This window comes from Ursus arctos, unplaced genomic scaffold (assembly GCF_023065955.2).
Source record: "Ursus arctos isolate Adak ecotype North America unplaced genomic scaffold, UrsArc2.0 scaffold_28, whole genome shotgun sequence".
Classification (NCBI taxonomy): Eukaryota; Metazoa; Chordata; class Mammalia; order Carnivora; family Ursidae; genus Ursus; species Ursus arctos.
Genome location: NW_026622963.1, coordinates 6,512,450 through 6,538,302, shown reverse-complemented (window position 1 = coordinate 6,538,302; position 25,853 = coordinate 6,512,450). Strand labels below are relative to the sequence as shown.

Below are 25,853 nucleotides of genomic sequence, written 5' to 3'. Positions count from 1 at the left end.
ATTAGTTAAGTAATCTTTTGGGGGGGAGGATAATTATAGCTAAGAACCAAGAAATATATTACTATCTGAATTAATATATAAACTTTTAGCTGAAATAATATTATTGAAAGGCTAGATTCTCATTTAAAGAACCACACTATTTTTTTTTTTGAGGCATACGAATTAATTCAGTACATTAAGTAGGGAATCCTACAGCAGAGAGGGAAGATCAGGCGCGAAAGCAAGAAGTATAGCAAATGTAATCATATGGAAAGCGCTAGACCTTGTTTCCTCTTTTGTCTTTGGCACAGCACAAAGGGCTCCAGGTATATTTATTTCTGTTTTTCAAAAATTTTGTCTCTCCTTTTCTAACCACTGTCTTTACCACTGTATTTTACTGATGCTCTCCCCGCCGGCCAATCTCTTTTTCTCCAAAGCAGCGGGTTCTTCACTCATCAAACAATTATTGATGATCTAACATTAACTGTAATGTTTTTCAAAGTCTGTTCTTAGCTGTATGTTCTTCTGTAGTGCCAGCGCCTTATTCCTTAGAGGCTGTTGTTTGTTTCTGGAGCTTTTGATGCGTATTGTTTTCCGGCACTGGGATTTGTGTAGTAAAACATGCGGCGGATGGAAGGGAAGTTGAAAGCTGTTTTGTGTCCTTCCTGGGACCAGAGGGAAGGAAAGGAACTTAACTTGGGAAAGAGCACGTGGGTAGGAGGGGAGTTGGGTTCGGCCAAGATGAGAGCCGGCTTTGGCTGGACCCCATGCTCTCTTTAGACCTGAGACTCCCATCACTAAAGTAGGCTGGCGCCGGTGGCCCGGAGCCTAGCTCTCGCCTCCGTCCCAGCCGCGGCGCACACCTCCGCCACCCGCCCAGCCGAACTTCCAAACTTTTTCCTCCTGCGGGGAGAGGAAGGGTGTTATTAAGTTTGAAAGGGAAGTCCCGCCCCCTTCCCGGATTCCGATTGGCCGGGGTCGGCCCCACCCCCTCGAGGGCCGCTGCAGGATTGGCTGAGAGAGGGGAGCCCCGCCGCAGGCCCGCGAGCGGTGGGCAGCCGGGAGCCCCCAGGTGGCAGGTGGGGCCGGGACCGCCGGCGCCGCCTCCTCTGCCTCCCCGAGCGCTCGCAGCCCTCACACTTGAAGGTTTGCGCGCGGCACGATCGCGCTGCGCCGCTGGGAGCCGAGCTGCGAAGAATTGGCCATGAAGAGCCTGAAGTCCCGCCTGAGGAGGCAGGACGCGTCCGGCCCCGCGTCGTCTGGCGCCGCCGCCACCGCCAGCGCGGTGAGTCCCGCGGCCCCTGCGCGTCCCGCGCTGCCGGCGCTGCCCTCCCGAGAGCCCCGGGGTCCTGTGCTCGGAAGCGCGCGCCGCCCTCCTCAGCCTTCCCTCAGCCGTCCCACTCCGTTGGCCTGGGGACTCCTCGCTGGGATTGGGCGTCGGCGCGGAGACCCTGGGACCCTCCCGGTCGCCGGCCCGGCGCAGCACCCACCCCTCACCTCCAGCTCTCCGAGCTCCTGGGAGAAACCCGGGCGCTGCGGGATTAAATGGGCCCCCTCCTCCATCCCGGCTTTCTGGGTTCCCCCCTACGCCCGGCGACCCTGGCCCTTCCTCTCGCCGGGGATTGGCCCGGCTCCCCACTCGCGCTCTGTCGGGCCGGGCTGGCGGGGGCCGGATGGGGGAATCGCACCCCGCAGTCCGGGTGGGCTGGGCAGCGGACCCCGCGCCGGCTCGCGGCTCTCCGCACCCTCCGTGGGTTCGACTCGGAGGCTGGCGGGGCGGGGGTTGGGGGGGGGCATCGTATGCTGGCTGCCGTCGCTGTATCACCGGGAAAATTTGATTTCTGAGGGAGGCGGACGGAATCGGGCGTCGATGCACACAAAGCCCCGTGGATGGTGATCCTGGAAGCGGTGGTGAAACTGTGGGGCCGAGTTTCACCTGTGGGGCAGATCCGTGTGGGACAGGCATTCGGTGTTCATCTGCAGCCCGGCCTCCGTGTGCACGCTAAGAAGCACTCAAGGGCCTCTCTTGAGTTGGCCGGAGATCAGAAATCTTGAGAAACAGCCTGACTACAGATGCTGGGGATTTAGATAATTTGGCGAGTCAGAAGAATGGCAATATCATCAGCCTTCTATATTCTTAAATGTTACTTAAAAAGTCGTGACGAGTCGGAAACCTAAATGAGATGGGATGCTCAAACTGCCCAGTTGCCCATTTGGAGTATTAAAAAGGACCTTTATGATTTTGCACAAATTTTACCAAACGATTATATATGCTTATTATGAGAATACTATTAATCTGCTTTTGGTTATGAGTTAATTCAGAATTGTGGCTTTCCTCCGCCTGTTTCTGGGGTGATTTTACTTAGACTTAACAGGAAATTGTGGCAAAACTAGGCTCTTTAATTTCCAATAAAAAAAGGAAAGCTATAGATATTTGATGATTTGATGTTGTTTAATAAAGCGTGAAATTATTTTCTAAGCGCGGAGAGATTACTTTGTTTCACGTTGTTCTTTAGATAATAATTGACATGTCTGTCGTTCAGTGATGTCGGAGGTCACTGTAGTTGAGTTAAAGATTCAGCTTTTTTGTAGTGCAGGTTGTGTTTAAGCTTTATCAAAGATAGCTTTTTTATATTTATTTGCTGTATTTTCCCATTTTTTTTTTTTTTACTTGCATTACAGATCCACATTCCACTTGGAGGTTTTTTATACCTTAATTTTATCCTGTTTTCTCTTCTAGAAATGCATAGTATTTAATCGTTATTGCTATTAACAGCATGCCAGTTTGCATTTTATAGTTTGGAACGCGAGGTGCATCTCTCTGAACTTAAATCTTAGCACTTACTAAACTGAGCATTCTTTTTTTTTTTAAATAGTTTTTTGCTATTTTTTTTTTTAAGATTTTATTTATTTATTTGACAGAGATAGAGACAGCCAGCGAGAGAGGGAACACAAGCAGGGGGAGTGGGAGAAGAAGAAGCAGGCTCATAGCAAAGGAGCCTGATGTGGGGCTCGATCCCATAACACCGGGATCACGCCCTGAGCCAAAGGCAGATGCTTAACCGCTGTGCCACCCAGGTGCCCCCAGCATTCTTTTTCTTAAAATAGCATAAAAATAAAGAGAAATACATAGTATAAAAGGTAGAACCTATCTGCTTAGAAAACATGAACATCTCTGTTTACGTTAACTATTAGAATAAATTTTGTAAAATATTTAAATGAAAATAATTGAGTTGATGACTAGTAAAACCAAACCAAGATAGAATAAAATGAATGTACAGGAGAAGTAGGTTCCTTTTGCTTTGGATCTATACCATAATCCCTCATGTCGGATTTGGTCACATGCGTATGTATTGTTGGTGTTACCAGTTGCTTGCATGTCCCTCCAGAGAGCGTTTAGCATATACGAGCAAATATGAATATAAATGTTCACCCTTTATGAGAATGGTAGCACACTGTACTTGTTCTGTATCTTTTTTTTAAAACTGTAATTAGGCCCATTCAGAGCATCTCCCTTCAGATCCTTGCTGTAATATGCAATGATGAATACGCCTGTGTGTATTCGAAGTTTGTGTGTGTGTGTGTGTGTACGTGTACGCTTGTAGCATCAGTTCCTAAAAGTGGAATTGCTGGGTTCAAGATACGGTGCATTTGTAATACTGACGAATGTTGTTTAATTTCCTTCGTCATATCACTTTTTCTATGCTTTTATTTTCAGAGCCCACTGCATGTTCTTTTTTTTCATGAACAGTTTATCCTTTCCATTTTTCTATTGGGTTGTTGATTTTTTAAAATTCATTTGTATGTACGCTATATCAAGGAAATTACTCATTTTAATATGAATAATTATGTTTTCTTAATTGGTTATTTGTTTTACAACTTTGTTTATGGTGGCTTTTGGTCTGCAGAAAGTGGTTATTTTTATGCAATTGAATTTATCACCCTTTTGTAACTTTTCAGTTGGTTTACATTATATCTTGGCCTTTCTACTCTGCAATATTAAACAAAAAGAAAAAAATTGCACCTCGTTCCTTTTAGTTTTTTAATTTGCTTCATTTTTTAACATTTAAGTTAAATGTTTGATCCATATAAAATTTATTCCGGTGTAAGGTAAGGGACATATATCTTGCTTTCTTTTTTACTCCCCGATGATTACCTAATTTGAATCTTAAAGCAGTCATTTTAATTATGGAAATAATCACAATATGGTCTGCACAACTTTGATTTGAGGAAAAAAACCTTAAATGCTTATTTCATAAATATTTTTTCTTACTTAAGCTTATGTATCTGAAAGGGATGCATTAGCAATAGACTGAGGTATATAAATATTTTATAGTATGTGAAATATAGACTCTTAACATGCTATATTATATGTAGAAAAAAATCATTTAAAATATTCTGAATAGTACCATGGTTATAAATATGCCAGTGAGCTTAGAGTTCACTCAACAGAGGTTACGTTTATACACATACACATAAATGTAGTTCATAATTATAAACTGTGGGTAAAATACAGTTGAGAGTTTGTCCTGTACTAGCTGAATCTGGAGATAGCTGCCTCTTTTAATCATAAAATAAGACTATTTTTGTTGTTGACATTTATCTTAATCACTAAATTGGAGCTTCAGATTTCTGAAAGGGATAATTAAATGACTGTAAATGCCATTTCAAATCTAGTCAATTATATGTGCAATTATACATACAATTATGTATACAATTATATGTACTGTGAGAATAGGCTATTCCATTTTCACCTAGTTCAGACTAGGAGAATTGAGTAATTAAAATTAAGGGGCTATATTTCAAGAACTAGTGGATGTACTGCAAACAAATACTGTAAGCAGACATTTTGGAAGGGGGTTCCACTAAACTGTACGTACACCTAACATTTGTAGTAGAGTAAATGCTTGATCGTTAAAGTTATCTCTGATATGGGAGGCTCTGGTTGTTTTTGCTGCCATTTCTCTAGGCTACTCTGATTTTGGAACAATGAATTCTATAAATGAGCTACCAGATATGTTCTAAAGCATCTTGTTAATGTCTCAGGACCCTGAAAAAATATTGGTATTTCTGAAAACATTTAGAGTTACAAATATAGCAACTGAAAAATATCTTCAAAAAAATTCTGTTGGTTCCCACTAAGAACAGAAGTTTGAGATGTTTGGGGTGCCTGAATGGCTTAGTTGGTTAAATGTCCAACTCTTGATTTCGGCTCAGGTCATGATCTCAGGGTTATGACCTCAGGGTCGTGAGATGGAGCCCTGCATTGGGCTCCCCGCTAAGTGAGATTCTCTCTATCTCAAATAAATCTTTTTTTTTTTTTTTTTTAAAGGTTGATGTGTTTAGAAAGCATGAAGGATTGCATTTTGTCTCAGTTGTGTTTTCGAAAATGAGGGTTTTGTGTTTTCCTCTGAGAATTTGGAGTATGTTTGAAAAGATGTTAATATTATTATAGCAATTTTGGGTTAATGTAAATAATTAAGATCACACATTGTTACATTTAAACTCATGATACTTAATTGAGCACTGTTTACTCAGTTTCATTAAAGATGCCAACCTTTGATTAAAAATGTTTAATTTAGTTTTATTCCGACAGTTTCCTAGAGTTATCCCTGCATTGTATTTCTTGTGGTTCTTGAAGGAAGATCCCAGTAAAGAAGCCCTGTATTTATACTTTTGATGTCAACCCCAGCTCATCATGGTGATTTGAATTGCTGAATTTTATTATTATACCAAAGCAAATGGTTGAGTTGCATTGGTACATCTTTTGGTACACAACGGGTCCAAGAACTTAAATGAGGAGTTAACAATTTAAATTCTTTTAATAACAGTGGAATAGTGGTTGTATATCTTTATTTTCAAATTTAAAATTATTAGTTCAGGAATTGGACCTTGGTAAGCAGTTATCTTATTTAATTTGGAAAACATTTACGGAACACGTACGTTAGACTTAAAAATGAATTAATAATTAGATCCTTTGTGAAGAAATAGGTAATTCCAAGTTGGAAGCAGAAAATGTGCACGTTGAGCCTGGAATCCTTTGTTCCCCTAGAAAGCAAGGAGGCTGTCGAAGATTAGGACTCAGGGGCCAACTTTAAGAGGTTCCCGCTTGACCTGCGATGGGACAGTTCCATCATCAATAAGGATAATATCACAGTGTACCAAAATCTTTAAATCTGTGAATTCATAATAATGATTACAAAAAAAGGAGAAAGTTGTCACTTTTGGAGACTGCTAAGGAGCTGATGTATTCTTTTAAGAACCAGAAAACAAAGACAAAGAGGTATTATGCTTTTCCTCAGGCTAACCAAATATTTGATGAGAGAAGTTCCTCTTTTTTACAAGGTGTTTTATCCCAGCTAATAGAGGAAGAAGGGAGACGGAATTAGTATATCACAATTTTACATCTCCTAATGAATTGATGGATCTAGGCAAAGACAGTGATTATCATTGGCTACTAATGTCTCAAGAAGAAAGAAAACCAAATGTAATTTATCTCCTGATGGAAATATCCATTACTGCTTATGAATAGTCTTGCCAAAAGAAACAAACCTGAATATGATAGGCTTCTGGATCTTACCTCCATTTAACAGAAAATACAGGGATGGAGGAACATGGACATGCAGTGGATGTAATTATGATCATGGGACACTCTTAGAACAAAAGGCCTAGTTTCTTCAAAAATAAATTATAAGAAGAAAAAAATGGAGGAGAAATCTGGAGATTAAAAGAGATTCAGGAGAAATATTAACCAATTGTAATGATAGACTTCATGTAGACCTTGATTAATAATAAAAATAGGGGCGCCTGGGTGGCTTAGTCGGTTAAGCATCTGATCCGCTCAGGTCATGATCTCAGCGTCCTGGGATTGAGCCCCGCATCAGGCTCGACGCTCAGGGGGGATCTGCTTTTCCCTCTCCCTCTGCTCCTTCCCCTCTGCCCCTCCCGCTGCTTGTGCGCTCTCTCTTTCTAATAAATAAATAAAATCTCTAAAAAAATAATAAAAATAGTAGTTTATGACAGTTGAGGAAATATAAACACCACCTGGATATATGATGGCTTTGTGGAATTATCTAAAAAAGATTTAAATGTCACAGTGGTAGCAATGTAGTTATATTTGCAAAGCTTTTTTACATTTCAGAGAAACAAGAGTATACTATTTACGGGTGAAATGATGTGAAATCTGGGACTTGTTTCCAAATAATCTGTGAGTGAGTGGGTAGAAGTGAGTAGGGGGTATGGCGGAAATAGGATTGGTCATGAATTGTTGTAATTGGCTGGTTCGTAATACTACTGTATGTACTTTTTGTGATGCTATTGTATTTTGTATATGTTCTAAAATTTCTGTAATAAGAAAATCTAGTCACAGCCTTCAGATTTTTAAGAGAGCTAAGAAAAAATAGTAATACCTTATGTTAAAAGCCATTGATAGCCGTGTGTGTAAAGTGCCGCGTAGGCACAGATGTGTAGGGTGGGGTCAGGGAGGAGGCAGGAAGGTGAAGTTGAGACCGGGACAGGTAGACAGTTGGAAGGGCTTTCCAGGCTGGGGAACAGCAAGCGCGGTGGTGTGGAGCTGTGAAATTACAGAGTACTCTTAGGGAGCACCAGGTTTGGAAGGGCACTTTGGGTGTTATGATGGGGGCTGGTGCAGCTGAGGTATGGATGAGAATTGCAGTCAGAGTAAGGAGCTGGAGGGGGCACGTAGGGGTAAATATTAAAGGAAGGCTTTTCCTTTTCGTCTTTTTAACCTGAATTAAGAATTTGGATTCCTCGACAGGTTTAAGTCCTTGTGCAGAGAGATTTCTGACTAGAGTAGGTAAAGTTTCATCTAAGGAAGTTATTCTGTCAGTGAGGTAACAAGTTCACCCCTCTTTTCCCTTTCTCCCCAGAATTAGCTAATAGCCAGCAACATTTTATTCTTACCAGCCCTGTTTAATTTACAGTCGAATGCTTGGTGAAGAAATCTACATCCAAGAATTTTAGATTTAAACATTATAACTCATGTGTTTCATCTCTGTCATAATGGAGGACTTAAGTATCCTGTTAGTAACCGTGCAAACATTTGTCCTGGCACCTAAGGAATATAACAAATGGTTGAAAATTTCCACCTGCCCGAGCTTATTTATGCAAGAGCAGTCAAATTGATTTCTGTAGGGAATTTAATTTGCCAAAAAATGATTGAAATTCACTTACTGAAATTGTAAATAGAAAGGTGGGATAATATACGCTTATTGCCTCATTTTCCTAAATCATAAAATAATTAAAAGCTTTATATAGCTTCTCTTCTAGGCTTAAATATATAACACAAAAATACAAGAGTAAATTTACCTGATCGTTGTCACAAAAATGGTTTTGTCTTTTGGACTTTTGTTATCCTCAGAAATCTTGAATGTTACCAACATTGACTAATTTATTTCCGAATGATAGAGTCTCCGAAATGATGTGCAAAAGATGAACTGATATAATTGAGTTATTAAAGCCCTGGCAAAAGATATGATGAGCTGTAATTATATAATGGAATCAGACCTGCTAAGTGCCCTTGAGAGAGAGTAAGTGTATGACTGAACCAGTCAAGATAACGGCTGTTTATTGTTTTAAAAATCTACCCCCCCCATAAAGGTCATACATGTTCAGGGTAGAAACCAAAATACAGTTGAAGATAAAGAAAAAAACAAGTCATCATTCCATGCCATAAACCACTGCTTATGCTCTTTTTAAAGTTTCCAGATTGCCTCTTTGTGGTTCAATCAGCATTTAATTACCTTGGTGCCGCAGTAATGATATATGTATAATTTTTTGAATCATATTTGATTCTAATAACCCTCATATTTAAAATTATAAGTATTTGAAATGATTTGAGCAGATGTGAATGTCCCATAGGAATACTAAGCAAATGCTAGTAAATTACTTATAAAGAAATTACTTATAAGAAATCCAAGTGTCAATAGCCAGTATTTTTTGAGCATGTATGCCCCAGCATTGTTCCAAGTGCTTTACCTTAGCTTACTTACTCTGATTCACAGCAACCCTAAGAAGTGGGTACCATTGCCATCATTTTACAGACAATGGTAAATAATTTACTTGCTTAAAGTGTCATAGCTGATAAGTGAAGATTGGGTAGCCTAACTCTGGAACCCGTGTTTTTAACTATTGTCAACTGATGGAATTTCAAATTTAAAACTATGGCATTGTATCTTGAGCCATATACCAAAGAAAATTGGAGGGAAGGGTGTTTAGGGGGAAGGAAGGCCTTTTATGTTAAGTCTCAAAACCAATTTGTGTTCTTTCCAGCAGTGTGTAAAATTGTTGGATTCACTATGCCTTTTAGTAGTATGGAAATGGAATATGATCCAGTAATATGATTTAGAACATAATTGTCAACTTGATTGTGAAAAAAAATAGCTTTAACAAGATATAGCTTTAATCTGTGTTTTTGATTTCTAGGGAGTGTGGACATATTTCTATGCTTATTGCCACGTTCACGTCTTATTTTAGAAACTCTGTTCTTTGACCATTTTTTCCTTTTGATGCCTTGTTCATATTGATCTTTAAGGGCTTTACCACTTTATTTTTACTACTCGATTTTTTGTAGCTTTGAGAGTAGTGTGTGTCTCACTATAGCTATGTTGCTGACACCTTCCCTTATATTCCAGTTTTTGTTTTATGTACTAAATTTTGTGATAATTGATACATTAAGACTGTTGGCTATTTTATATTCACTGTGGAGTGTAACTAGTGGTAAAAAAGTCTTTAATTTGTCCCATTCAGCTTTTGTCTTGAATTCTACTTTGTCATATTATCTGTGATATTCTTATCCCCTTTCCCTTTTTGCTTTTGCATGTGTGTGTATTTGCCCAACGTATTATCCTGCCATTCTTGGTTTTAAATATTTAGGAGGATGTATGGGTGAAACAAGTGCTGAGAATCCAGTAGAACTGAAAATTGTGGGCTTACAGTCTGGAGATGCATATGTACAAGTGTGGACCATAGGGTATATACTTTTTTTTGGGGGGGTATGTTTTCCTTATTGATATGTTGTCAAGATTTGACATTACCTCTGTGGTAAGGTTTTCCCGTTCAGGTGCACAAATAATTATTTTTTTCAATCTCAGTGACTTTTGGTTCATTTTTTTTTTTAAAACCAGATTGGGACATTATTTAAGAGAGGGAAGAGGGGAAGGACATGTGCATCATACTTTCTAAACTAAAAAAGTGAGTTTTTTAGTTCTTCTTCCAGCTTGGTTTTGTTATTCCATGATTTTCTCATTTGCAGGGTACTTACCCTGTACAGAGGTTTGGGGTACTTTGAAAATGAGTATCCAGTGGGGAAGCCTAGTGTAGTTGGTTTCTAGTGAGGGCACTACGCACTGATTTTTTCACCTCTGTGAGGGAGGAAGAGCCCATGAACACTTGCTAATTTACATGTGAGAGATGTTTTTAATGAGAGATCTTTTTATGATTCATCTCTTTTTTTTTAATGGTTGGATTCTTCTTAAAAATTAACATTTTATATTTAAAAAAGCACTTTATGAAATAGAAACAACATTTGTGGCAGTGGCTAAGTAGAGAAATGTGGAAAATGGAGTGTTTTCTCAGCCTTAGAAAAACCAAATTGTGGGCCAAAGAATGTCCATTCCTAGCTCTTGCAGCCGTGCCTGGGGCAGTATGGAGGCAGGGCAGCGTGTGAGTCTTGCTGCCCCTTTGTGACCTTAGGCAAGTTACTGAAATATATTTGTTTCCTCATTTGGAAAATGGGATTAATAATTATAGTTAAGAACTCAGTAAATGTTAGTTCTCATTATTACTAACTGAAAAATCTCACCAAGGGTCTTTCCATTTTTATCCTTCATAACCAGATGAACAGCAGTCTTTCCTGATCTTTTCCTTTCCAATTAACACATGCCCTTGTAGGCTTTTAGATCTAGAGCTTGAAAAGGCTATCTGCTCTCGCCTCTTGCCCCAAGAGGTGTCTCTGTTTTTCATATTTAAAAAAAAAATGTTTCTTGAAGGCCTAGGCTAAGCAAAAGGAGTGAGATGATAGGAAGGTAAGAGGCTCAAAGTATGGTGGGGGAGTTCTATAAACAGGTAATACAGAGTCGTAGCTGCTGCGACAGGGGAGTGTTCTCAGTGCTGATCCAGTCTGGTGCTGAGGAGTTGGCGAAGGTGTTTTTGTTTTTTTTTTTAAACAGGATGAGCTGCTGTTGCTGTTTTTTTAAAAAGTTGAGGTGAGATTCACATAACATAAAATTAATCATTTTATTTTATTTTATTTTATTTTATTTTTAAGAAAATGATTATTTGAAAGAGAGAGCACGGGCATTGGGGAGGGGCAGAGAGAGAGGGAGAAGCAGATTCCCCACCGAGCAAGGGGCCCAACATGGGACTCCATCCCAGGTCCCTGGGATCATTACCTGAGCCGAAGGCAGACGCTTAACTGAGCCACCCAGGCACACCTAAAATTAATCATTTTAAAGTGAATAGTTCAGTGACATAGTAAGTTCACAATGTTGTGTAACTACCATCTCTGTCTAGTTCTAGAACATTCTCATCACCCGAGACGGAAACCCTGTACCCATTAAGCAGTTGCTTATGTGATCCAGGAAAAGATGAAATTGCTCTCCAAGGGAACAGCAAGAGCAAAGGCATGGAATGGAGTCAGGAGTTGGGGGAGAGGGCAGTTGGTTTGTCAGCTTAGCTTTGGTGAACCCTAGAATAATAGGCAAGGGGATTGAGTAGGAGATAGGCATGTGGGGAGGTTGGGGCTAAATCTGGAATGGCTTAAAATAATCCATATTTTCAGAGTGTTGGACTTTGTCCTGCGTATTCAGAGGTTGGGAATCACAGGATCAAATGTGTTTTGGCTGGATTACTTGGTAGCTCTGTTCAGGATGTTGAAGAGCTCGAGCTGGGCAGCAGATGGATGGTTATGAGGCTGCTGCCATAGTTCAGGCAGGAATTCGTGAGGGCCGGAATCGTTTTGCAGGGGTGGAGAGGAGGGCACCGTGAGATAAACTGGTATCCGTGCCCCAGAGAAGTTGTAACTTGTCAAAGTCACGCATGGTCAGTAGGTAAGAGCTCCTGCTTGCTGGCCCTGAGTGAGCCCCCTAAGCCCCCTGGGTGTGATGCAGTGTGCGGGAGGCGCATTCCCTGACTGGAGGTAATCGTGTGCTAGAACACCTCCTGCGTCTTGTATGCTAGTGAGCTAGCATTGTTTTAACGTGCACTTGATACACAGCCGGTTTGGATGCATAGTTCAATGTTCTGATGATGATGTCTGCAAAAATAGTTTTGAAAGTTTAACTTACGATGCTAATAATCATTATAAGCACAGATTCTGAGCACATATCTCATCTGTTTTCTCCAACGTTTATTACGAAAAATTGAAATATAAAATGAGAATAGCACAGTGAACTAGGATCTGCCTGCTCACTACCTAGATTCAGAAGTTAGCATTCTGCTGCATTCGTTCTCTCTATATGTATATGTGTATAAAGATAGAAAATATACCCACATTTTTCATTGAGCCTTTTGAAAGTATATTGTAGACATTGTATTTTACCTTTAAAGACTGTAGCATCCATCACTTAAGAATAAGACATCCTGGGGCGCCTGGGTGGCGCAGTCGTTAAGCGTCTGCCTTCAGCTCAGGGCGTGATCCCAGTGCTCTGGGATCGAGCCCCACATCAGGCTCCTCCGCTAGGAGCCTGCTTCTTCCTCTCTCATTCCCCCTGCTTGTGTTCCCTCTCTCGCTGGCTGTCTCTCTCTGTCAAATAAATAAATAAAATCTTTAAAAAAAAAAAAGAATAAGACATCCTACTTATCTACAATATAATAGTGATATTTTGAACTGTAACTTTTATTCATAGATAAGGAAACGTAGGCGTTATATGACTTATGACGTTGAAGCAAAATTGGAAGAAATAATGTTTTCCAATTCTTTAGACTCCTTTATCTTACATTGTACATGATACTACTATCTCTCAAATTTAGTAATATTAATGCATTATTTTGATGGTTTTTGTCACATTCTTGAAATGTTCCTGCTAATGGTTAATATTCTTTTAAAATGATTCGCTTAAAAAACACTGAAATATCAGTATATTTATTTAGAAGGAAACTGGATGAAGGGCAGGAAGAAAAGGGGGTCTTAATGGTCCTCTGGGGTGTAGAAATTATCTCTTAAAGATGAGCATCTCTAGGGAAGGAGCGGTAATACAGGGGTTGGGGCAGGTGGGAAGAGGAGGTTGGTGTGCAAGGACGTGGCTGCAGGCAGTGTGTGAGTACTTGTGCTCTGCCTGTGTGGTCTCTAGATTGAGCCAGGGATCAGGGCTTTGGTGCTGGCTCCTCCTGTTGAAACTTTTCTTATTTTTCTTACGTTGGGCTTCTCTTACTTCTCTCTCCATAGCTCCAGGCCCCACTGCTATATCTGTCCCTGCTTGCAGGCTGATCCTGAATGACCTGGAACCTTAGAAGGAGCTCCCAGTAGACTGTCTTTGTGCCAGTGAGGTGTATACAGTATACGCGGTGAATAGACCATACTTTGAGAAATGCTCAATTTCAGTATTCTGCTAAGTAATAACTTTCCTGTTTGTGGAATGATTTTTTTTTAAACTTCCCTTTATAGCGAAGAATGGAAATTTGTTGAAATTCTTAAATAATTATGCAGTCATTAAAATTTGAGAATGCACATTTTAAAAAAATCATATATTCTTTAAGTATAACTGTATCCCAGGCCCTGTGTTGCCTATGGAATGTAAACACAAAATTCAGTGTATATTCAACATTATTTGGAGTTTTTCTTTATTTCCTTTTCTCTAAGCTTAACTATCACCTGGAATTATATTTAAGAACATACCATTTTTGGATGGACAGTAGGTTATTGAAATACTCAAATAGCTTATGTGAACATGTAAATTACTAACGTGTCCAATATTTTATTTGACTACTAAATAAATATTCTAGTTTAGAATATTAGATACATGGCCATTTTTTTTTTTTTTGTATTTCTTGTAGCTTTGGGTTTCTTATATTGGTCTATTTCATAAGAATTTTTATAAAAATCAGTGCTTTGACATAAATTATTCTATGATTTTTTCCTTGTGTAAGTAGAAGGAAAATGGTGTGCAATTTTAGAAGCATCTTTCTTTTCTTTTCTTTTTTTTTAAAGATTTTATTTATTTGACAGCAGGTGGGTGCGTGGGGTGGGGCAGAGGGAGAAGGGGATCCCCGCCGAGCAGGGAGCCTGATGCAGGGCTCGCCGGGATCCGAGGACCCTGGGATCGTGACCTGAGCCAAAGGCAGACAACCACTGAGCCACCCAGGCACCCTAGAAGCATCTTTCATTTTAGGGTCCATACCATTCAAGTAGAGATATTCTATAGGCAAAAGGTAGGAATAACAAGATGTCAGAAAAAGCTTGGTTTGAGTCCAGGCACTGCTATTGAAAAGCTCTGTGACATTGGGCAAATTACTTGTAAGTTTCGAGTCTTTTTCTTATAAGATGGGGATAATTTTACTTGCCTTTCTACCCTACCAGTGATTTTAGGTATGAACCATTTTGGAAGTTGTAGAACAATACAAATAGAAATTTAAGCAGTGGTTATTATCTGTCAGTTAAAACATACGTTAGTTTTTGTCAGGCGTACCTAAAGTCGTACCGATCCAGTTCGGAAAATACAGAAGACATTGCTCACATCTTGAGGACGTGAAGCGTCACCTTTATTGTTTATTTGTGGAGTGGAAAGATCTTCTGAATTCTAATTTGAATTGCTTTTCCTGTTAATTGCATGAGTGGAGAATAAGAAGAGTACAACTTCTGTTTTTGCACAAAGGAGTTTTGAGTTGGTTAGCTTAATAAAAACACACTTGAGAGGGAAAAATCTTTGTATGGTTACAAAATGCGTATTTTTCCCCACCAACTTTCATTGGAGAGTAGCCCAATGAATGAGAACCTTGCAGCCTGTGGAAAACATGACACCTGTGCATTCGGTAAGCGTTGAAGCTATGGCTAGTGTTTCAGATTTCTGGCTGTTAGGAGCGTCTCATTCCATTGGTGTCATTCACAGCTATCGATGTGTTCTTTCTACCGGTTAGTACCAATAGGCAGAATCCTGACTTATTTTGCTGGAAACCAGTCTTTGGAATTCTGTTGAGGGACAGTCTGTCAACTTGTATATTTGCCACTGTGTCAGTTATAATTACTCTGAGATTAAAAGTTTCAGCAAAATTCAGTTCCACCAATATTTAACAGAGTTTTTTTTTTTTTTTCTTATTTTGTCGTAACACTTTTATTGCCTGCTCTCATTTTCTTGTGACTTTCAGAGTTATCCAGAGTGCCCCACCTTGGGTCCAGTGTCAGCCTAGTGGCAGGCTGTGGGTAATTTTTAGCCCAAGATTAGCTGAGATTTAGAAAGACTTCCTTTCTCTGGCTAGAGGGGTGAATTTTCTGAAGGCTACCAAACATATTTATGGTCTGTCACATTGTACTTGCATTCAACAAATATTTATTTAGCACCAACTATATGCAAGGTTCTTTTCTTTTTCCTTCCTGCCTGCATGCCTGTCTGTCTCTTCCTTTCTCTTCCTCTCCTCCCTCTTCCCTTCATCGCCGTCTTGTTCTTCCTCTTTCTCCTCCACTTCCTCCTCCTCTTTTCCCCTTCTTCCTCCTCCTAGATTTGTGTGTCGGGGATGGGAACCATCTTATACCAAAGTCAGTTAGCTGACTCCCTCCTGAGAAGACACTCTCAGCCTGGTCCTTAGCTGTATCCTTAGTCCTAGTTTTTAATGAACTTTGGGTGGAATAATCTGTATATGAGCTGGTTTTTCATTTGGCTCATTTACCTCCTTTCTGATCTTTATATCTAGAATCAAACTGGAGTTTTGTGTTATAGAAATTGCCACTGCTTTCAGAGTTCTTTGCTTCTCGTTTCCCTAGGCATTATGATTTGTCACATGAGTGGCATAAACCTTTATTTCCATTTTTATGGTTCATTATTTCCTAAATGTTCAGCCTCTTATTGTGACTAGAAAATTGCCCCCCCTAAAGTTGACAATTTTGCAAAAACAGATTTTAAACCAGGAGAAACTTCAGCTATCTTTTTTATTTAACCAATTTAAAAATTCATATTATTTTATTTTCTTACCAAGTTTAAAAATAACCTTACACTTTATTTCTTTAATGGATTTAAATATTCGATTTTTCACATTTTAGAATTGGAAAGGATCCTAAAGTTTTTCTGCTCCAGTGGCAAAATTACCTTCAAGCTTTTCAGCCACAATGCACAGTTGGAAGTACAGTTTCTTTTGTGATGCAAAGGTGTGGTACACAGAATTCTAAAAATGACCACCCAGGATCCCCTCTCCCGCAGGACTTCGACTATGATGAGGTAACACGCCCATGATTATGTTGCTACATGGCAAAAGAGATTTTGCAGATGTAATTTTATTTTTATTTTTTTTTAAGATTTTATTTATTTATTGAACAGAGAGAGACAGCCAGCGAGAGAGGGAACACAAGCAGGGGGAGTGGGAGAAGAAGAAGCAGGCTCCCAGCTGAGGAGCCTGATGTGGGGCTCAATCCCAGGACTCTGGGATCACGCCCTGAGCCGAAGTCAAGTCAGACGCTTAACGACTGAGCCACCCAGGCGCCCCTGCAGATGTAATTTAAGGTTGTAAATCACTTGACTTTGAGTTAGCCAATAAAGGAGATTATCCAAGTGGACCTATTCTAATCACATGAATCCTTTAAAAACAGATTTTTCCCTGACTCAGAGCAGAACTGAAAGCCAGAGAGGTTTGAAGGACAAGAGGGCTTGTTATGTCATTGCTGGCTTGAGGGTGTATGGCCCGTGGGAGAAGGAATGCCAGTGGCCTTAAGGAGCTGTGAGAGAGAGAGGCTTTGGTCCCACAGCCAGCAAGGAAACAGGTGCCGTGGTCCGGGAGCTGTAGGGAACTGAATTCCACCAACCACCTGAATGAGCCTGGAAGCAGATTCATCCCCAGGTAGGAGCTGGGCCTGGTTGGCCTGGTTGGCACCTTGATTTGCGAGACCCTAAACAAAGAACCCAGTTGATCCCATGTGGACTTCTAACCTACACAACTGTGAACTAATAAGTATTGTTTTAAAGCCTCTAAGTTTGTATTGAATTTTTACACAGCAGTAGAAAACTAATATGCAAAACTGTTTTGCAACCATATGAAGAAGTTCTGTGGAAGAGATGGAATTCTTATAAGTGAAGAAATCAGAATAAAAAAATGTAGTTACAACCTGATAATAATCATAGAAAACAGTCACTTGGGAAGAGAGTAGTGGGGATATACAAAGATGATCATCGTTATGGATTATGACACTTTTATTTTCCATTTTTTGTCAGGTTACTGTTTATAACTAAAATAGATTTATATTAGTAGAATTTATAATAAACCTATTTATGCAAAACTAGGAACTTAATTTTATTTGGGAATTTATTATTGGGAACATGCACATTCACAGGCCTGAAAGACTCTTGCAGGTAAGTGTTACATGTGAAAAACTTCCAAATATTCCCCTTAATTTTGCTTAATTATCGACTATCATGAAGCTCATTGGTAGCAAGAACCTGTAGGTAATTAACTAAACCCCCTGTATTTCCTAACACTTACCACTTTTTTGCTGGGAAATAGCTTTTGCTGGCCCTTCTTGTATTGACGAGGAAAATGCACAGGCCTGCAGTTTTCTGAAGAATTTCTGAGTAGAGGTCTAGGAGTGACCACTGGAAAGATAGATTTTAAAGCTGTTGTGTATGGCCTTTAGAATAAAGATGTGAGGGGCGCCTGGATGGCTCAGTTGTTGAAGCGTCTGCTTTTGGCTCAGGTCATGATCCCAGGGTCCTGGGATCGAACCCCTGTCAGGCTGTCTGATCAGCGGGGAGCCTGCTTCTCCCTCTCCCTCTGCCGCTCGCCCTGCTTGTGTGGCTGCGCTCTCTCGTGCTCTCTTGCTCGCTCTCTCTGTCAAATAAATAAATACAATTAAAAAAAAAAATAAAGATGTGAAAGTACTCCCGCTTATTAATATTTGTCTTCAAACCAAAGGTCCTGTAGCCTTATTAAAGTTAAAGCGTTATTTATTGCAAGGAGTCCTGTAAGTTAAACCCTTATTGATCAGAGCGTTTCTATACACACACTGAGGAAGAACAGCAGTTTTCTTAATTGCTTAGATCTAATTACATTCCTGCTGTGGAACTGTTCTGAGGGCGTGGGAAAGGATGAGTCACAAAAGAGGAAGGAACTACACTTAGGACCCATTAACAAGACTTTTGGGTGTGGTGTGTTTGGGTGTACTCCTAAGACAAATGAAGTGTCTCAGTTAACACAATGAGGCTATCCTGGAGAGTTTTTGTTGTTGTTGGTTCTGCCCTGTAAGATAAACTTTCCTGTGTCTGCTCCTGACTGCTTAGCAGGGTCGATCCTCCTCAAAGAGGACGGTTGCATCATGAAGGTGAAACCCTATCCTCTAAGTTATTCTTGAATCATACTGATTTCTTAAAACTAGCTTTGCTAACCCCGTAGGATACTATTGGCTTTTTATTGTTCCTGGGTGATAACACCGATTCAATTAAATGGCAATACTTGGAAAAAATGATGAAAATGATAACATTTCAGTTTAAAGTGTGAATACACATGGTTAAAAATTATAAACCACTTCAATTTTTAATTTTTTTTAAAGATTTTATTTATTTATTTGAGGGAGAGAGCCAACATGAGCAGCATGAGCAGGGGGGAAAGGCAGAGGGAGAGGGAGAAGCAGGCTCCCCGCTGAGCAGGGACACCCCCAACCACTTTTACTTTATTGTGTTTTATTTTTATTATTTTTAAAAAGATTTTATTTATTTATCAGAGAGAGAGAGTGTGCACAAGCAGGGGGAGCTGCAGATAGAGGGAGAAGCAGACTCCCCACTGAGCTGAGCAAGGAGCCTACTGGGGACTCCATCCCAGCACCCTGGGATCATGACCTGAGCTGAAGGCAGACGATTAACCAAATGAGCCACCCTGGCGTCCTTATAAACCACTTTAAAATACCAGGCCAACTTTATAAAGGACAGTTCTGGAAACTTCCTGGAATGCCTGACTTTTCTACCTTCATAATTTCAAAATGTTTAAGTGGTTCGATTGTGTGCGTGTAGGTGACCCTTCCTGCTGAGTTCCCCTGTCCCTGTTTGGTATCATCATTCTAAACAGGCTAAGCAGACTCTGTGGTTCTTTGAGGGGATGTAGATGCGAGTAGGGCGTAAGTGTCAGGGCTGAGTACAGGACAGACCTTGCGGATGTGAGAATCAGGGTGCTGTTTCCTGCTAAGTGCAGTTCCTGCTGGACTGGAGGTGAGATTAAAACAGCAGGCTCTTGCCTCATATTTTTGGCTCATCTCCTGGCCCTGAGGACGAGTCTCTCCTTAAACTGGTACTGTAAGCAGATCTCTCCCCAAACCCTGGTCTGGGCTTTGCTCATTGATGCATCATTGGATTAGCAAGTTACTCTATTTTCTTTTCTTTTCTCTGAAGGAGAAACTCTTCTCTTTTGCCCAGAGAATCTACAATGAGGTTCTTGTATATATGGTTCTTGTATATACGACTTGGTTGGTTCTTGTATATATGATTTGACTTGGTCAATGCTATCACAGATTTATACATTAAAAGAGTATTCAGTTGATTCATAAGGTTTTTTATGCGAAGTAGTTTGATTTATATATATCATTTTAGCAATGTAAGTATCGTGAGAACAGTTTAGAACAGTAAGTATTTCATGACTGACTGCTAGCTTTTCTAATATGTTGTTTGGGTTTGTTTCTTTTTTAATTGTCGAGGCAATATTCTGATTTGTGCTTACTTTTTAAATTAACATTCTCTATTCCTGTAATTTATTGCAGAAGCTTTCTGTGGTGTGTTTTACATCTGTAACTGGCGTTGGATTGAGAGGTGGAATTGGGAGGTAAATTGCCATTGTCATGAAATGGGAAGAAAAGAGGAGTAGACATGAAACCTAGTCCTGAGACAGAATTTTATATTTGGAGGTTGAGAGAGAAGCAACACGATTGATTGATTGGTCTTCAAAGAAATACTTCTTATAAGAATCATCCTGGGGCTTAGAGATGCACTACATACCAAATTCTGGAGTATTAATTTAGTTTAACTTCTTTTCAATTATCTTTCATGTTGACTTCAACAAGATGGTAAAATTTTTGGTTAAATTATATAAATTAGCAGGAATCTATCATCAATGGACTTCTGAATGGTTACTATGTAGCCCGTTGGGAAGTTGGTATACATCTTACATATCTATAAAGTTTGCATTTTAGAATCATTTGAATAGCCTTTTAAAGCAAAATTAGTTTATATTGGCAGGAATAAGACCAAATTATCTTTACCTTAATTCATCTCTTTATCGCAGTGGTTCTCAACTGCAGGCAGGTCTGTTTTTTTGGGCACATTTGGCAATGTCTGGAGACATTTTTGGTTGTCACGACTTGGGGGGTACTACTGATGTCTAGTGGGTAGATGCCAGGGAGGCTGCTAACCCTCCTGTAATGCAGGGGACAGCCCCTCCGCTACAAACGCTTTTGTGGTTCAAAATGTCAGTAGTGCCAAGTCATAAAGTATAGTTTATGTCATCCTTTGCATTCGCCATTATTCCTCCGTCTTAGGTGAGCCAGGATTTTTTAAAAAGTGCTCATATCACGGTATTTGGTAGATGGACTAAAAAAATGACCCCATTCTCTACCCTTCCTTGTATCCACGGTCTACAGTGTGACTGTTTTCTTAGCTCTTGACTCTAGGCTGTGCTTTACTTTGGAGAATAGAAAGTGTTGGAAATGATGTTAAGCCTGGATCTCAAAAGATCTCTCATGCTTCTGTTCTCTCTTGTGAACAAGCCCATGCCAGACTGCTAGTTAGCAGTTGCTCCTGTTACCCCAGCTGTCAGCAAGCCAATCACCAGACATGGGAAAGAGGCTCTCCCAGACCAGCCGGCCCCCAACCAACTTTGGCGGTTGGTAGTAGACGCGTGCACAGTCCTGGGATTACTCAGTCTGGCCCAGCACAGCAGAACTGCCCGGTTGACCTGTAGACTGGTGAGCAATAGTAAATGGTAGCTATTTACAATCACTGTGTTTGGTTTGGCAGCAATAGAAAACGGATACATTATGATGTAGTAATGCTTTTGTGGGGGAATGGGCATTTTTGCTTTTTTTGTCTAATTATTAATAATTCCAGGCGGAGGGAAGGCTTGTTAAAAAAAAGCCTTGATATGGGATTGTCTTTGTTGTCTTCATGTTTTAAAAACAGGAAAGCCATTGAGATTGGAGTCACGTGAGCAAAGGGGAGAAAGTGGAAAGAGATTAAATCAGTGATCTCTTGGGGTCTGGATCACGTTTGGGTAATGGTTTTGGGTTATATTTGAATTCCAATCTAAAGAGTTCAGCAGGCCGGGTTTTTTTTTGTCTGCTTGTTTACAGAACATCCCGTATATTGGGTTTGTTTGATTGCTTCCTAATTTTTACTTTTAGGTTCCATATTTGTGACAAGAATATAAACTACTGGAGGGTTTTAAGTAAAGGAGTGACATGATCTGACTTATTTTAAAAACAATTCTGACTGTTGTGTGGAGAATAACCGTGGGGAGCAGGGGACAAGGGTGGAAGTGAGGAGACCAATTAGTAGATTATCGTAATCCAGTCCAGGATGCAGACACTAGAAAAAATATAATCTATAATAGGTCTTCTTGCCATTGATCAATCTAAATTAATTTTATACGAGACTGTTTTAAAACTTTCTTTGCATCTTCCACGTACTGTCACTTGAGAAATAATGCAATTTAAAAAAATTGTTCTATTAGAATAATGTACTCCTTGGTCTATTTAAAACTCCTCTTTCCCGAACACATTAATGATAAGTTCAGGAAGGGTATGAGAAGGGAAATTGCATGTGTGAGGCTCTGTTATTATCTGTGTTATTGGAAAAGCCTAAGCAAATTATTTATTTGTAGTAGTTGGCCTCTAAATGTGGCTCAGTTCTCTGTTTAAGGACTGTGGGCTATGGCAATTTTTTTTTTTTTTTTTTTGAGTAAAAGGCTGTGATTGAGGTACAAAAGATATTCCTTTAAAAGATCCAGACATCTTCTATATAACAAAATTATTATATTTTATAAATACATATAAGCAAATAGACTAACAAGTGTTTTTAACTATAGAAGAAATACTCTGCAAATTAAAAACCAAATAAAACTGACTAGAAGTACTCTAACATAAAATTTAAGATTTTGACCTCAAGAAAAACACCGTTTTTCTTCTCTAATGTAGACATTTATAAGACTCTGTATGAAACATCTCATTCTTCTTAATCTGTTACCAGTAATAGGAATGGTTCTCAAATAGCGTACTGCTACATTCAAAAGGGACAGTCTTCCGCGACATTCGGCCTCAGACACGTAGGAGAGCCACTGATTCCAATTAGTCTACCAGCTCTGAAGAGTAATGATTTTAAAGCACCACAGCTATCCTGGATCTCAGATCTGCTCATTATAAAACATTTTCCACATCCTCGAAATTCAGGGAAATAATACAATGTCTAGGAGATACCATTGTGAGATACCTCTCACAAGACCTAAGAGTATCACTCAACAACGTTTGGGAACCGGTGAGCTGAAACTCTTGTGACACACAGTGCCTAGCCCTGCCATTAGCAAAGGTTGTGTGCTCTGTCAGCATCAGCCAAAAGGTTACAAGTGTAAGCATTTATTAACTACAATTAGAATAATCACCCCAAGGGGCGCCTGGGTGACTCAGTCAGTTGAGCGTCTGACTTTTGATTTTGGCTCAGGTCATGATCTAAGGGTCGTGGGATTAAGCCCCGAGTTGGGCTCCACACTCAGAGCAGAGTCTGCTTGAGTTTCTCTCTCTCCCTCATCCTCTCCCCTTTCCCCTGCTTGAAAACCCCTCTCTCTCTAAATAAATAAAAGAATAATCACATCAATATAAATAAGTACTGTCCCTCTGTTAAGATGATGATAAAGATAATTAAGATATTGACAATAAAGATATTGAAGCTCCATTTCTCAAGTACAGAAAGTATTACTTGAAGGTCTGTTGATTATGTTGCCATTCTACTAAAATCAGTACAAAATACTTTATTGCCATTTGTATAATAAAATATAATTTTTAGAATAGTTTGCTGTAAGTAAGAATTTGACTATAAAAACAAAATACTTGGGGTGCCTGGGTGGCTCAGTCGGTTAAGCATCTGCCTTCAGTTCAGGTCATGATCTCAGGGTTCTGGGATCAAGTTTTGCATCGGGCTACCCGCCCAGCGGGAGGTCTATTTTTCCCTCTCCCTCTGCTTGCTGCTCTCTCTGCTTGTGCTCTCTCTCTCTCTCTCTGTGTCAAATAAATAAATACAATCTTAAAGACATAAAAACAAAACACTTAAAGCATCCTAATGAATGTGGAAACTACTTATTACTCCATGCCAAATTTAAATTATCTTCATAGACAGCTGTTATTTGAATGATGTAAAATAGAATGTGAAACATTCAAAACTGCTTTTAATAGTTGTTAAATATTTTTCAAACATGAAAATTAACTGATTTAGAAATTTGGCACTTTCTTCCAAACCCCAAACCAGAGGTGTTTCCCGTAAAGGTATCTGGCAATACAATATTAGTATTATAACCCACGCAACGTTAAATTTTTTTTTAAAGATTTTATTTATTTATTTGACAGAGAGAGAGAGCATAAGCAGGGGCAGTGGCAGGCAGAAGGAGAGTGAGAGGCAGACTCCCTGCTGAGCAGGGAGCTGGATGTGGGGCTTGATCCCAGGACCCTGGAATCATGACCTGAACCACCCAGGCGCCCCCTAAATTCTAAAATCAACTTAGAATACCTGAAGTAACAAAGATAGTAAAACTAAAGCATTTGTTATTTACTCCTTTTTAAAAATCTTTGTTTTCTCTGATCATGGAAAATTATAAATCATTAGAAATTATCATTAGGCTTGTCAGGATGTCCAAAATATATTTATTACGTGAAAAAAGCAAGTTGGAGGATGGTTCATTAGAATAATCCCTGCTTGAGTAGCGGAGTTTTTGTTTTTGTTTTTTATTTTATTTTATTTTGTTTTTATTTATTTATTTGACAGAGATAGAGACAGCCAGTGAGAAAGGGAACACAAGCAGGGGGAGTGGGAGAGGAAGAAGCAGGCTCATAGCGGAGGAGCCTGACGTGGGGCTTGATCCCATAACGCCGGGATCACACCCTGAGCCGAAGGCAGCCGCTTAACCGCTGTGCCACCCAGGCGCCCCTTGTTTTTGTTTTTTAAAGATTTTATTCATGTATTTGTCAGAGAAAGAGGAAGCTCAAGCAGCACAAGTGGCAGGCAGAGGGAAAAGCAGGCAGGTTTCCTGCTGAGCAAGGAGCCCCATGTAGGACTTGATCCCAGGACGCGGGGTCATGACCTGAGCCGGAAGACAGATGCTTAACCAACTGAGCCCCCTGGGCGTCCCTGGAGATTTTTTTTTAATTAGAAAAATATATGCCAAATTCTTCACTAGACTCTTAAAAATAAACTGTGATTAAGGAATTCAGCAATACGGGGTTCTCAGACATTCCTGGACTGCACTTGAAGAGATGAATTTAGAAGGTTTGGAATGGTGGCTATCTGCGTTTTGAATAAACACACACATTTAATGCAGATCATTTGCCTGCTATGCTCTGAGCTGCCCTCTGAAGGATCTTCAGTGCTGTAGGGACAAAGGAAGAAATAGAGGCTGTAAAGGGACCATACCTTCAAACAGAGCAGCTCCTCATTCTTTGTTCGTTTCTGGGCTTCTTTGAAGAAAATTTCTGAAGTTTAAAAGGTTTGAAAACCACCATCTGAGATAACTGCCAATGCCCAGTAGAAGTTCTAGAACACTTTGAAGGTATTCAATAATTTTAAAATATTAAGCGTTACTACCTTATGTTTATTTGATGTTTTTAGTTTTTGAGAACACTTTCAACAATTCTTTTTATTTTAGCCACTTAAACCTGAGCAGGACAAATGGAAAGTATAATAGGACTTGAAATATTTCTTTTTTTTTTTTTTTTAAAGATTTTTTTTTATTTATTTATGTGACAGAGAGACAGCCAGCGAGAGAGGGAACACAGCAGGCGAGTGAGAGGAAGAAGCAGGCTCCCAGCGGAGGAGCCCGATGTGGGACTCGATCCCGGAACGTCGGGATCACGCCCTGAGCCGAAGGCAGACGCTTTAACGACTGCGCTACCCAGGCGCCCCTTCAAATATTTCTATAATGATGAAGTATCTCAGATAATTTATAAATAGGTTGTCAGTATAAGTATCTGCTCTGTGGACAGTAGAGTTGAGAAAAGTATTTAAAGTCGAAGCAATCAGTTTTAGAGTGCTTTCTGTTTCTGTGTGAAATGATATCAAATAATTTTGAAGGAACCTGTTTGTTTTGATTATGTGCCCTTTCTAGTTGTTATACAATAATTGTTTATGTAATAAAATGAGGAAAAACTTTATCAATATTGTGCTTCGTTAAATGATATTTTTATGATTTTTAGAAACATAAATGTAAATTTTCCTTTTATAGATTACTATTCCCCTCACCCCCATAATGCCAGGGAACAGGAAGGAGACTTTACCTGTACTATTGGATCTTTCTAGAAACCGTGTGTATGTATAATTCTTAATCTAAAATCCATTAGCTTAATCCTTAAGCAAAAGCTGCCTGTTTTCCTAACTTTGTACCTCAACCACAGCCTACACATAAAGTGAAAGAAATTCAGAGTTTCAGAGTTTAAGATGGAAGCAAAGAATGTCCCTGACTGAGGGTGAGCGTGTTTAGATCAC

General features: G+C 39.7%; 1 protein-coding gene and 1 long non-coding RNA gene across 3 annotated transcripts in view; both read left to right on the top strand.

The window, feature by feature from the left end:
• The first annotated feature begins 1,016 nt into the window (after positions 1-1,016).
• The window catches only part of UACA (uveal autoantigen with coiled-coil domains and ankyrin repeats), a 92,595-nt gene continuing 67,758 nt past the window's right edge, over positions 1,017-25,853 (top strand). For both annotated transcript variants that reach the window (XM_026478424.4, XM_057303588.1), the window contains exon 1: positions 1,017-1,264. In XM_026478424.4, coding sequence (XP_026334209.2) covers positions 1,184-1,264 — 81 coding nt within the window. In that variant the 5' untranslated portion in view covers positions 1,017-1,183. The remainder of the gene's footprint in view (positions 1,265-25,853) is intronic.
• LOC130541925 (uncharacterized) lies at positions 16,193-25,522 on the top strand. The gene is made up of 2 exons (XR_008956031.1): positions 16,193-16,980; positions 25,119-25,522. It is a non-coding gene; the product is annotated as an uncharacterized LOC130541925 (long non-coding RNA).